Source organism: Rhinolophus hipposideros (assembly GCF_964194185.1).
Source record: "Rhinolophus hipposideros genome assembly, chromosome: 10".
NCBI lineage: Eukaryota > Metazoa > Chordata > Mammalia > Chiroptera > Rhinolophidae > Rhinolophus > Rhinolophus hipposideros.
Genome location: NC_138056.1, coordinates 40,993,647 through 41,008,123, shown reverse-complemented (window position 1 = coordinate 41,008,123; position 14,477 = coordinate 40,993,647). Strand labels below are relative to the sequence as shown.

At 48.3% G+C, this 14,477-nt stretch overlaps 1 protein-coding gene across 1 annotated transcript in view; it reads right to left on the bottom strand.

Moving 5' to 3' along the window:
- Window positions 1–14,477, bottom strand: part of IRAG1 (inositol 1,4,5-triphosphate receptor associated 1) — a 109,607-nt gene that overhangs the window by 60,786 nt on the left and 34,344 nt on the right. The window contains 1 exon segment of the mRNA XM_081062151.1: window positions 8,895–9,052. Within this exon segment, the coding sequence (XP_080918277.1) occupies window positions 8,895–9,052 (158 nt within the window).

Here is a 14,477-nt window from a genome sequence, read left to right as displayed (position 1 = left end):
CTCTGTGGCCTATATGGTGGGTGACTGTTACCGTGGGAATGCCAACTGAAACACGGACTGTGCTTGCAGTGTGTGCGTGAGGTTCCTTTCCTGGGTAGAGTTTAACCACGAAAAGGTTGAGCTCTGAAAAGTACCCATTTCATATTTTGTTTGTCATATTTAGAAATATTCTTTCTTGCATGAATCCTTAGGTGAACAAGAAAAAAATGGACTTTAGCTAAAATATTATTTTCATGCTCGTTATATTGTGTGGTTTCTGCCACCCCTTGGGGAGGGCTTTTGTAAGTTCCCAGCATGCATTGGTGCAGATGGTCTATCTAGGTCTATGTAAAGGGGCAGGAGGGGGCAATCATTCATTTCTGCCTGATGTGTCCTGAAAAAGACAATCATGGTGGCGATGGTGTTATACTATATACCCATTTCTAAGACTTGAGCATATTCAGGCTGCTAAGTAAGTAGAATACAGTTCATTTGTTTTGTTTTATTGACGTACTACTGATTTCCCAAAGCAATTTGAAGTAACCAACAGTAAAGTATAAGATATAAAAACATGAGACTATAAAAATGGGGGAACAATACGATAAATATAAATATCCCGAGCAGATAAAGAGAAATGCATGCTCCTTCTAACCATTCATGGTTTGACTCTAAAGTTAAACGATTTAATCTAAAACCTAATGAGGCTGTGATGCTGTGGTCCAAGCTTTAAGATGGAAAGCTTTACACAAATGTTCGGCAGACAAAAAGCCAATCCAGTCTTCACTCTCACCTCTCAAAGGACATGAAAGGGAACAAATCTTAACTCCCGTCCTCTCCTCTCCTCTCCCCTTTGACTCTTCATTTGCTTACCCTCCCCTCCCAAATCCTCTCTCTCTCCTTTCCTTTTTCCCTCCCTCCTAAAGTTACTCCTCCCGCTCCATCCAATTGTTTATTGTGCAGATTGTCTTGACTCTTCTTTTTATGATTAACTCACAAAAGTTTTCAAAAATGTTAGCATCTAAGAGAGGGGTCTGTCTGTAAACATTCGCACATTATTATGCTTTATTCTGTCCATTCATCCAGCAAGCATTTACTTACCTCTGTTATGTGTTAGAGTCTATGTAAGGCCTGGGGAGACAAAGGTAAACCAGTCAGCCCTCTGAAATGCTTCCCAGTTAGCACAATGGGATGGAAAATGGTGTGGAAGTACCCTCCCCTGTAACCCACAACCCCAGGTAACAACCAGGACTGCTGCCCTAAGTGTTGAAACCTGTGAGGTAAATGGTTTTCTGGTGGAAGTTTTCTCTGCCTTCTGGCTATAAAGGCCACTAGCCGCAAAGCTCTCCTGACGTTGCTGTCATGCGTGGGGCTGCAGGCACCCTCACTCAGAGGAGTGTTGGGGCACAGGTACCCCCACAGAAAGGCAGAAACAAGCTATGGGGGCAAGTGCCAAGCATGTAACCACACAACTTGAAGCTGCTTAAAAGTCAGGAGGCACGAAGCAATCAGAAAAATTTTCTAATCCCCTGATGGAATGTCCTGGAGTGTTCCTCGCTCTCTCCTTCCAGTGTGTACAAAATATACAGTAATAAAATCAAGATTTTCTTTCCCTAATCAGCTCACAGAATGGTTGAGCAAGTTCTGGGCAACTTCTAGTGTTCTTCAAAACTGTCTTGTGGGAAACATTCAGTCTTGTGTAGGCTGTTTCCCTCCAGCAGTCACTGGGGAGACTAATCCAGGAGAGTGTGGGACAATTCCAGGGGGCCCCTGGGGTGAAGTCTGCCAGGTTTTAATGCAGTGTAAATACCCATCCCTGCTCCCACTCTGAGATGCCAAACAGAAGGCAGGGCCTCAAGAAAGTCTGTGGGGCAGTACGTCCAAATACCGAATCCTCCAGATGAGTTACTAGCTTCAGGATTTCAAGGGTCTGGGCCCTGGGAGCCGTACTAATTCATGATACAGCTTCTCACATACTATCTGTGTGACCTTGGGCAAGTTCCCTCGCCTCTCTGTGCCTCGGTTACCTTGTCTATAAAATAACTATCTCACAGGGCAGTTAGAAGAATTAAACAGGTTGATATCGAAATAGGATTGCCAGGTAAAATACAGGATGCCCAATAATATTTGAAAGTCAAATAAGCAACGAATAATTTCTTAGTATAAGTATGTCCCAAACATTGCATGGACATAACTGTCTTTTCATTTGTGAAATCTGGCAGCTCATGGGGGGCACCTGGCTCCTAAAAGCTCAGTAAGTGTCAGATATTCTATTCTGTTATTATTGCCACGAGACTGAATTAATTACTTTGGAATTTGGTTTTGAGGAGATTGTCATTTTTAGTATGGGGTCTGAGCAATCATTTAGAGTTAAATTAGGAGGATGTAGGCCTTCTGATGATGGAGCCACAGAGCACCTCCCCTGGGCATTTGGGGTACGAGCCAGGGCAGCCCACCTCCCAGGCCACCTTCACCTTGCTCCATGCCCTCTCTCACCATCTGCTTCTCAGCCCAAGTACAGGTGCCCGTTGTGAGTATAGGCACAAGAAGCCAAGGAACAAATGTGGGTAGAGGAAAGTGACACTTACTCAGACCTACTCTGTGCCATGCCCTGTCCCAGACACTTCCCATGCGATTTTTCATTCAATCCTCCCAGCAATTCTATGAATGAATCTCACAACACCCATCTACAAATTGGGGATGATAATACCTCCTGACCTCCTAGAATCATGAGGAGGAAATGAGAGGAAGAAAGTGAAGGCCCTGACCATGGAGTATGTGATCGGTACATCTCTTCTCTCTCCTCTTTCCCATTGCAATCCTACTTTACCAAAAAAAAAAAAAAAAACGGACTTGTTCAGGGCTGTGCAAGTGGGAAATTGTGGAAGGGACTAAACATCAGGCCTGTTGGCTTTCCCACTACACCAGCTCCTCTTATAGTCATCTCCAGATCTCACCTCCCCTGGGTCCTGGTATCCCATAAGTCTTCCATACTGCTTTCTCATTCTTCCAAGCTGCACCCTCCCTCACAAGCCCCTTCCTCCAGGCAGCCCTCGAGTCAGCACAAGGCTGCAAACACAGCTGAGTAAAGATAGCAGGGGCAGCCCCTCTCCCTTCCAGGGACCAGCCTTCCCAGGGATATGCTTCCCTTCCCTGGAGTCAGCCAAGCACTGGGGGGCTGGGCCATCTCCCCACAAGCTTGCCCACCCTATAATAAGACAGCAGGTCACATTTTGTTCTCCTTAAATAAACTTATAGAAACATTTAAATGTTTATTTCGCTCATAAATTCCCAGGAATGCACAACAGTTTCCTAACTGCCTGGGTGCAGGGATAAATATAGGCCAGTGTCGTAGACAGGAATACTATCTTCCGTTCCCCAGTGTCACATGACTAGGCCTGGGCTAGGAAACTAAACAGCAGCCCCAGACACAGCCCAGGTGGGGAGTGGGCGTTTGGCTCCTGCACTGGGCCCTGGCAGAGAGAAGGACCCTGCAGGAGGCAAAGTGGAGAAGTAAAGTCAGGATGGCCCAGACCAGGATCCCAGCTGGGTGACCTCGGGGAGGTTACTTAACTTCTCTGAGTTTCATGTTCTCAAACTTTGTGCGCAGCTAATCATCCCCATTTTCTGGCTTGTTTTAAGGACTCGATGAGATAAAACCATAATAATAACTCTGGGGGAGGCGTGGAAGATGGGCAGTGTAGTGACTATGTCCCCACGTCCCTCCCTCATAGCCTACGGGTAAATGCCTCTGGAGAGACGGGGTCTGGACACACAGAGGAATTAGTGCTATTGTGACATGATTGAAGGACTCTCTAGGGACTTGGGAGAAAATGATTATTCCAGCAGCAAGTCCTAAGAGTACAGGAAAGAATGGAAGTGCTTCTGCTGAGGTCTGCTGGACACGGGGATCCCTGCCAAGCTCTGCCGACCAGGTCCCTGGCTCCCCAACGTCTCCCCAGGGCCCAGCGCATGAACGCTGCCATGCACTCAGGGCCTCCCTTGCCTCTGTGACCCTCTTTCCTGCCATTGTCCACTATATTACTAGGTCAGGGATAATCACCAGATTATCTGCCTTCTTTATCATTGTTTTTACTCTCATGCCAAGACACTTCAGGAGAATAGAAGTATCACAATATCTATTAGCCTTACCCTGTAGAGAGTGTATCACCCAGCCAACCAGTCAGCCAGCCATTCATCCATCTTCATCTTCTGTCCTTTCCTCCTCCCTCCTTTCCTAGCACTGCTCCTCCTTCCACTTATTCTTCCCTTCAATGCAGGCATTTAACTACCAGCCAGCCAGTTGTCTATCCAACCTATCACACAACCCTTCCTGAGTCCATCCATCCATCCCTAAGCTCTGCTGGAGCCTATGCTGAGAATTGGAGATACACACATGAAAGACACAGCCCCTGACCCTAAGTAGCTCACATGCGGGCTGACAAGGGAATCAGAGAAACAAAAAACGACAATCACCTCCATTGCTCAGAATAGGAGCTGAGGACAAATAATTATAATACACATTCCTGACCATTGTAACAACAAACATTTCTAAAATACTTTCCGCTTTGTCTTAAGCATTTCCACACCTACACTCCCACAGCTCTTACTCCGTGACCAGAACCACTAGAAGCCATTCTGGTGGAACTGTGCTCTTGACACTTCCCCAAATTCTTTTCCATAGAGGATGGGGTATTAAGCACCTGCTCTCCACGCCTGGGGCCTCTGTTGTCCAGAGCACTGGCTTTACTGCTGGGTGGAACCAGGGGTGGCGGCAAAGCTGGCAGGAACACCTTAGCAGAAACTTGGGTTTGAATCTCCACTCAACCATGCACAACAATGTGACCGATGACAATTACATAACCTCACAGAGACTCAGCTCTTTCTTCTATAAAATAATATCTACCTTGGAGGGATGAGACTACGTAGCAGGTGCCCAATAGATGTCTCCAACATCTAGTGCACCACATCCTGATTTATTCCTGATCAGTTATTTGAAGATATTTCATTAATGATCTTAATTGAGGCGGTTCTTGTGATAAGTGGAAATGAGCTCAGGGAGATTTAATTCAAAATCTTTAATTGGGACATTCAAGGCACTGCCTAATTTCTAGTGATTAGAGTGTGCTTATCTGCCAGAGTTTTCTCATTGGTAAAATAGGAGAATAATCGTATCTACCTCCTAGAGTTGTTGTGAAATTACTACATGTAAAGTGCTTAGAGCAGTGTCTGTCGTGTAGGAAGCACAGCATGTGGGTTCTCACTGGGTGAGTGGAGGGTGTCCCACTCTGCACAGTCCTTACCAGGTTCCAAGTGCTTTACATGTAATATCTATTTTGTCTTCATCTCATTCGCGACAGAGAATTGATTCTTTGGGTCCTAAACCCTTTTCCCCCACTGGGGAAAAGTGTCTCCAGGAAGGTACCCCTCCCTGTTCAAGGGCCAATCCAGAAAACGCGCTCAGGACACAGCCTCACAGAGTGAATTGTCAGGAGGCTTTAGTTCTTTGTGGGTTTTGATTACTGCTTCCAATTAGGGACCTAAAGGGTGCGTGTGTGTGCGTGTGTGTGTGAGTGTGTGTGTGTATGAGTGTGTGTATGAGTGCATATGAGTGTGTGTGTATGAGTGTGTATATGAGTGTGTGTGCATGAGTGTGTGTATGAGTGTGTATGTATAAGTATGTGTATGAGTGAGTGTACGAGTGTGTGTATTATGAGTGTGTATGAATGTGTGTGTATGAGTGTGTGTATATATGAGTATGTGTGTGTATGTCTGTGTATGAGTGTGTGTGCATGAGTGTGTGTATGAGTGTGTGTATAAGTGTGTGTATATATGAATATGTGTGTGTGTGTTTGTGTATGAGTGTGTGTGCATGAGTGTGTGATGAGTGTGTGTGTGCATGCACAGAAAGAAAAACAGGATGTAGGCCTCCCGCTTTACTGTTGTGTGAGAAGGGCTCAGCTAGTGCCCGTATCAGTGATGGGAAATGGAGGCTTCGGCCTGAGGAACCAGAAGTCGGGCTGGACCCCGGGGAGCTGTAAACTCAGAAGGCTACTCTGTCCTCTGCCTGCTTCACAGAGTGGGAATTCACACGCTACTAGGAGTTCTAGCAGAGCCCTCCTGGCCAACCCTGCTTCCCTGGCTGCCCGGTTTCCGCTGCTCCCAGGGACTCAGGCTCCAGCCCCTGGAGACTCCAGCCCAGCTCACAGGCCTGACCCTCCCCCAAGGCTGTAGCTGCCTGAGAAGGCTTGTCTAATGGCTGCAATAGAGGGAGATGCTGTTCACTGACAATGCCTGTGGGCTTCTGGAGAACTCAGGGAGGCCTAGTGCCTGTCAGGAAGGACAGAATAAAAGAATCCAGAATCTAACGTGGCCTTCAGGCCGAGGTCTAACCTGTCCCCGCTCTGTTGTCCCTCAGGCCAAAGAAGGCACTCAAAGGCTGGCTGAACGACAGAGTCTAGGATCCAGGCACTAACACTTGCCCTGGAGAAGAGATGAGGAACCGGAGGCACAGAAAAGTTAACACTCACACAAGGCCCTCTGTTATGGACCTGGACATCCTGGCTCTGCCTCACCTCAATTCCTCATGGGTCCTTCTCCTGCTGCATTCTGGCAATGCAGAGGCTATTGAACCTACAAACAGTCTCCTTACTATCTTGACTTCCCACAGCACAGAGATAGAGTCATGGCATTTAAAGAACATTCAGAGACCTGGGGCCCACCCCCTCATGTTATAGAAATCTGGTTCTGGCTCAAGGTCACAGGGAGAGTGAACTTGTGGGGACTTAGAATCTGGAGCTCCTGCTATTCAACTAGGGTTCTCTGACCGTCAACTGCATGGTTAGCTCACGGAGCCTTTCCCTGCTGGGACATCCCTAGAAACTCACCCTCACCTCTGACCAATGGAGCTGTACCTAGTGTGGTTTGAAGCCATGATGGTCAGGAGGGCCAGCAGGCTTTTGTACTGTCTGATTTTGTGTCTCCTGAGAAGATTTGAAAAATCTTTTAATTAAAGACGTTTAGAACCAAGAGGAATTGAACTCAAAGTAAAAAGATCTCTTCCCTGAGGATGGAGTTGCAGCTTTACCAATCTTTTATTATCATTTTTTAGGAATACTTGTATTCTTGGGGAGCACAGCATGGCAGCTGTTTGGGGGAGTTGTTCAGGATTCCTCCTGGAGCTAGATTTTGCATCAGAATCTGCCTTAAGGACACTAACTATTGTTGGTGAAGGAGAAGGGGTCAGGGATAGCCAAGGCAAAAAGGGGTCCAGCGTTGGGGAGTTGGGATGCTAAGGGGACAGGACCCGGGAAAATCAGGACCTGAGGATTGGGAGCAGTCACAGCTGGCTCCAGATGTATTTTGCTATGTCGTCATTCCCTTCCTTAATCTCCAAGCTTTCAGTAGATTAACATTTTTTTTGTTGTTTAAACCTTATAGTCCACGGTTGGCAACACTTTGTGGGGATTGCCATACTTGGTGAGGAGCTGCAACAGGAAAGGGATAGCAGGATCAAAGCACTGAGTTTGGGGGAGTCCAGCCATCACCTGCAAGGAGCAGAGAGGCAATATGGAGCCACTGAGAGCAACTGAGGAGCAGCAACCCCCCCCCCACCCCGTCTCATGGCCCAAGACATTCTTGGGAGGAGGGCTCAGTAAAACCCTGAGCTGGCTGCCAGCAGCCAAAGACAGGGGCTTGGCCCACTATCATTTAGAAATTCAAGGGCCCCCCAGGGCTGCCAAGTTCTACAACACCTTAATCCCATGAGCTTGAGATATGGAAATATGACAGGCCATTCTTTTATAAGTATTTATTATCTAAATCCCTCCATTTATGATGTGCAAGAAAACAAGTATCATCATAACATGAAAATATTCACTAAGGATCTGCCCACTTGTCAAATTAATGCTCACTCATACATTCTTCCCTCACTTAACAAGTGTGTATGCCTTCTGGAGGCCAGTTGGGGTGACCTCTCAGATATAACAAGACAAGTTTATACAAGGCCAAGTAACTGCAAAGTTCACGAGCTCAAAGAAAACAAGGTGGGAGAACTTCACGTGCAAGGTCTTGGACCAATGAGGAGCAGATAGAGTGGGATTAGTTCACAAAAGAAGAACATATTATGAGGATGAGGCAAGATAGATTCTTCATGAGAGAATGCTTTGAATAGTGAAGAATTGAAAGAGGTGCTTGGGGAAATGAATGAAGTTCTCAATTATTAAACAGAATCTCCTGAGGAAGGTGCTGTAGAGTAAAATGTGAAGGAACTGGTATCATGTCAACAGACCGTCATCTTCCTGGTATAAAAACAAAGACACCCACCCACACAAAAATCAACACACTTGATTAATTCTTTGTTCATTCTAAAAAGTGGCATACAATCTGTATTTTGTAATATGGGTAGCTAAAAATAACTTGCTTTCGTGATTTCATTTGTACAATACAATCTCAGTGAGACTCTTTAAGCTATTTTCATCATTTCCTTTTTTATAATACAATTCTGCTAAAAATCTTCTTCACTGCTTACTATGAAAATTTGGTCTTCATTTTAAGTGGATCCACTTTAAGTGATTTTTGCTGGTGCTCGTGGCTCTGACATGAGGAGGTTCTCCTCCAGGTCTGTCTCCATTTTAGCAGGGCGCCTACAGAGTTAGGGTGGTTTGACTTCCCAGGAGGCCTCATTAGACACAGGCTGGGAGGTTCCACTCTCAGGGTCGGTGGTGGCCTCGGGCAATTCAAAGGAACACTGTCTGTTTATTCCTCAGTGTGGATGCTACACACCTTCCCCAGGGGCCCACTGCAGCCTGCAAGGGCCATTGGCAACCCCTCTGGCCAGGCTGGGCACTGAGGCCTCAGCCCAGGGCGGTTGGCTTGGCCCCAGCCAGACTAGCCACAGGCAGAAAGGGGGCACTTACTTGACCGGCAGGGCTCTGGGCTGCCTGTGGCTCTCCGGGGGGCTCCTCGTCCTCAGGAATGTGGGGCATGGTAGCCTCCTGGCGGGAGTGGCCGTGGGTGCCCGGAACCTCTGCTGTGTCAGCCCCAAAGATGCTCCAAGAGGCCTGGGCTCCGCAGGCTGAGGAGATGCCAAAAGTACAAGTCAACTCCACTCCCATCCCTGACCCCAGCTGGGTTCCATTTCCAGGGGTCATTAGCCGCAGACAGACCCTGCTTGAGTTTGCGTCAACAGCGGAGGTGGGAATAGAGGGCAACTGGAATTGCATTTCCTCCTGTTCACTAGCTCTGTTTATAAAGTCAGAGGTGGCCTTAGAGATTTTGCATCTAATTTGGTCCTTACAATAAACACAGCTATCCCAGAAGGGGGAAAAGAACTTCAAACTCCTCAAGCCAACAGAAGACACTCCACTAGGATCAGATGTGTACTTGTCTACCATTTAGTGAGCACCTACTGGGTACTGGGCACTGTCCTAGGAGCGCTACCAGCATCGCCTAATTTAATCCTCACGGTGACCTCTGAGGCAGGCATTAATATTCACATGTCATAGATGAGGGAACTGCCTCAGAGAGCGGCAGTCACTTGCCCAAATCATACAAACAACCAAGCATTTGAACCCAGGTCTTCCTGATTTTGAGACCGCTATACTGCACAGCCTTCTGTGGCCGAGTGGAGAAGAGGAAGGGACGGTGATTCCCGATTTCCTGCCCGGAACTCACCTCACACCCTTCAGCAGCTCATGTGACCCAGTATGGGGCTCTCACTTGAGGATGGTCCTCATTGGGCCTGTCAGCCCTGCGCAAGCCACAGTTCTGGAGGCTCGGCCTGGGTGGGTCTCATGTGCCTCGTGCAGGGCTCACCCCCAGCAACCTTGGGTTGCCTCCCCGAAGCCAGGCTGCTGCCCTCCCCGTAGTGTAGCAGCCTTGAGTCCTGGCTGGGATTGATCTCATTAGCATAATCTCATCCATCTCACCACAGGGATTGGCTCAGAGACAGACCATAGATCCAGCCTAAGCCAATGAGCACGTGGCCGTGTTCCGGGACCCGATGCTTTCTCTTGCTCTGGGTGGTGATGTGTGCAGACGTGAGACCCAATGCGATTTTGCTCCCATGAGGAAGGCCAGACCGAGGATAAAACTGACACACACAGAAGACAGGGCAGAACCAAGAGACCCGCAGAGAAATGGAGCTGGAGACCGGATCAAAGTTTACTGGCAGGCTGAACTCTTTCTAAACTAGCCAGCTACATAAGCAATTACATTTCTTAGTGTTTAAGTCAATTGGGGTTGGGTTTGCTTGTAACTACTAACTGCTCTTTCGTGTTTCTTGCCAATCAAGAGACCTAGGACCATGATCTCTCCAACAGCCCTGAGCTAATGGATCTGGCTCCTCTGCTTCCTCCTAGAAAAGGAGACAAGTAATGTCGGGTCTCCATCTGGGAGGCAGGATAGCAAGGTAGAAAGAGCGCAGGCTTTGGAACCACATTCCTGGGTGTGAGTCCCCCATCTGCCACTCACTGGCTGTGCGGCCTTGAGCGTTGGCTTCGCCTCCGAGCCTTGTTTTCCTTTTCAGGGGAACAAAGATAAGAATGCCTCCCATGTAGGACCGTTCCAAGGAGGAAATGAGGCAGAGCACCCAGCATGCTGTAGCTGCTCACAGAGGCCACGTAGGTACAGGAGGTCCTGCAGCCCAGGCAGCTTGGCCTGAGTGCAGAGGGCTCTGCCGGCCTCTTCCCACCTAAACTCCTTCCGACCATGCGCCTGCTTTGGAGCTCAGTCAGAGGCGTGTGTGTCAGGTGTGGGCATCTGCCCGGACTGTGGCTGGTGCCAGATCGGAGCCTGCCCCAAAGCCCTCTGGCTCTAGGCCCTTTCTGAGCCCTCTCTCTGGGACAAGAAGAGTATCTGGTGTGATGGGAGGTGACGGGGCTTTCTGGCTCTTCCTCCTGCAGCCTCCAGCGGTCTGCAGCTTGCATCGGACCCAGAATAGACAGACTCCTTCAGGTCCCTTTCCTCTAGGGGGATGCGAGATGCCTTCAGGGACCTGCAGAACCAACAACCAGCCTGGTTCTGCAACTTCAGAGGTTCCCTGAGGGAGCTGCTCTTTTGGGCAGCAGATGAAAACCACCAAATGTAGATGTCAACCCCCTGACTGTGGCTGAGGGCCGGTCCCAGGCCCGCCCTAGTCGTCCTGGGTACCCCCCGGGGTCGGTCTGTAGACCCTGCCCTCAGCCACAGTCAGGGGGCTGCTGGGACACACACAGAGAACAAAGGACACTGTCATTACTGAGTACCTACTATCTTCTGGGTCTGATGCAAGCTGCAGACCGCTGGAGGCTGCAGGAGGAAGAGCCAGAAAGCCCCGCCACCTCCCATCACACCAGATACTCTTCCTGTCCCAGAGAGAGGGCGCAGAAAGGGCCTAGAGCCAGAGGGCTTTGGGGCAGGCTCCGATCTGGCACCAGCCGCAGTCCTGGCAGATGCCCACACCTGACACACACGCCTCTGACTGAGCTCCCCGAGGCAGACACACGGTCTGATTCATCATGGGTAACCAGGAGATTTATTTAAAAATGTTTGTTGATTTGTATTTAAAGAACTAGTTAACTTTAGCCCTGGGGTTGGTTAATGTGACCATCTTGATTTTTGTCATTCTCTGCAGTGGAAAGGTAGTCTCATTTAGCTCTGAAACAGTTGGGGTGACCCCTGCTGGTCATCTGGAGAAATCTCAAGTGGAAGAATATTCACCAACTGAGTCATTCATTCATTCATTCATTCATTCATTCATTCATTCACCACAAACACCTCACTTTACACCTACTCTACCAAGCCCTGTGCTAGGTGCAGGTGACATAAATATGATGAAAATATAGTCCTAGCCTTCAGGAAGAACAGAATCCAGTAGCAGGAGGCAGGTGGAAAGCAGTATAATGGGGTAAATACTTTGAAAGTGAGAAGTTGCAGGATCCCAGAAAAGTGTCCCTAACTATGGAAATGATGATGGGTGGGATATAGTTTTAGTGATGATTCCACATTTGAAATGGTGTTTGAGCTGAACCATGAACACTGAAATGCTGAATGGAATTGCTCTGGACAGACTGGCTGGACACTTAAAGGTGTGGTTAGACCAGAAGGGAGAAGCCATACTAGGCGCACAGAGCCTGCCTCTCAGGAATGCGAGCTGTGTGGCCAGGTCATGTGGTCTCCTATCCCACGTGGTCCCAGTACCAATAAACTGAGTATCATATTTGCCCAAAGGTGAGCTCTGTGATTAATTTCTATCACCTTTACTTAGACTTCAGCAGTAGTGATGTCTGAATCTACAAAAAACGTATGGTGCTCTGCGTGCTGAGAAAGATTCAGACAAGTGTGAGCATGTTCAAAAGGGGGTGGGGAGCAGGATGCAGGGGGACAAGATGTTGTGTTTAAAGCACTAAAGGTCTTTAGCCTGGAGAAGAGAAGATACAGGGAGGAAAAAAAATCTCTTCTTTGAAAGACATTTATGTTGTTCTATTGTCCCCAAAGGACAGGTGCATGAACGGTGACTAAAAGGTCAGAGCAAAGCAAGGTAAAACTTTCTAGTGGCTGCAACCATCTGAAGATGCAGGGGACTGCTCTTTAAGCTCCCTATTTCGGAGAGTTCCAGCAAAGCCTGGGGCAAGGGGCACAGGGTCCCTACCTCATTTCAGTAGTCTTTTCTAATCCTAGAAGTCCCTAAAATCCCAGACTCTTCCTAGTCCCCATAAGCCACAGGTTTGCTGGCCCCATTCCATAGCGCTCTGGGATCATGGTATTCCAAAGTCACATTAAAAATATCTCCCTTTCCTTTCCTCCACCGCCTGCTCCTCAAGAAAGACCAAAGAGTCTGTCCCTGGGTCAGAAGACAAAGTAACACAGAAATGAATTAAGTCAGACAAGCACGAAGAGGTGTCAGCTGCTGCAGGATAAAGCAGAGTAGAGGCTGGCTGAGGTCCCACACTTGTCAAGAAGGAGCCCCAAGCTCCTCAGGGGGAGCCCCAGCAGCTGCCCCTGCCAGGGCCATTTCCCACGCTGCTCCTGGCCCGTTTGCTTTCTCTCCCAACCATTATTATAAACTCGCTGCTTAAAATAGCAAGGTAAAGGCAGAGTCCCTCCCCCAGGGTGACATCTGGGTTCCGCTGAAGCTCGTGGGCACACGAACCTCTCATCCATCTCAGCAAAGTTTAGAATACAATCTCCAGGAAGCGGTGATCTAGAGCGCCTGCCCATAAAAGGGAAAAGTATTTAGTAATGTTTGGTCTCCAGCCGGTCTTTCTTTAACCCATTTTCAAGGACCTTCTTGCTGCCTCTCCAGTCTGGTCAGTAAAGGGTTAGGTGGGTTGTTAGCCAATCAGATCTTTGGACTCCATTCATTCTGCCCCAGCCAGTGTTTAGGTCTAACCTGGCCCATTTTACAGGAAAGAAAACCTAGGTACAGAGAAGGGAAGCAACCTGACTGGGTCCAATTATCTTTGCACCTAGTGCAAATTATCGACCAGCCTCTGCTGGAATAACTATCCAATTATTTGGTGTAACTGAAAAGGCCAACTCTCTGTGAACAACATTTAAATATTTTATCTGCCCCGGCCATGCTCATGAAAGAAAGCAAACTAATATACTTGTCTTCATTCTTTCATTCATCAGATATTTCTAGGTTGCCCACTGAATACTGGATACTATGTTAGGTGCATTTCAAATGCTATCTTATTTAACCCCTGTGAAACGGGTCTCATTGTTTCCATTTTATAAAGGAACTAAGAATCAGAGAGGACCAGCAATTTGCTCGAGATAGCACAGCCAATAAGTGGCAGGCCAAAGATTATACCCAGGTTAGTTTGATTCCAAGGTCCATCATGTTTCTCCTCTTCTGCTCTGCCTCCTCCATCAGGAGTTCTGCTGGAGTGTAGCAGCAGAATCCAGCCGAGGACCTGCCCCACAAAGAATTGAGTGTGCATTCCCAGTGAGGCTGAGGATGGTGAGGGGACAGGGGTGTCAGCAGCAGGATGTCAGGCCTGGGGTCTCATGAAGGCTAAAGAGTGGGCTCACAGTTGGAGGTTGTATGACTCCCACTGTGTGTGGGGGGGAGGCAAATCTGTCCATTCATCCATCCGTCTGTCGGCCCATCCATTCACCCACTCGCCTTCTGACTCTTCTATTCATACAACTGTCCATTAGTTTGTCCATCTAAACTTTCACTCCAGAAAGTTCCGTGCTTGTTATGTCAACAGCACAGGCTCTGCCCCTGGGAATAGTCACTGAAGGACCCTGTAGGCTGTGGGGAGGGCAGGAGAGTAGCAGAGGCTGTTCTAACAGTGGCCGTACAAGCAGAGCCCTGCCGACCTACAACTGGCAGAACACCTCCATCCTGCACACATCAGCTGGGGAAGCTGCAGTGGCTTTCTATGAGGGCTGCCCAGGTCGTGGTTTAGCAAAGGACTTTCCAGAGACCACCCCCTTCAGTGCTCTCAGCAGCCCTGTGAGGCGGGTAAAGTAGCGTGAGTACTATTAACATTATGATTGGTCCCACTTTA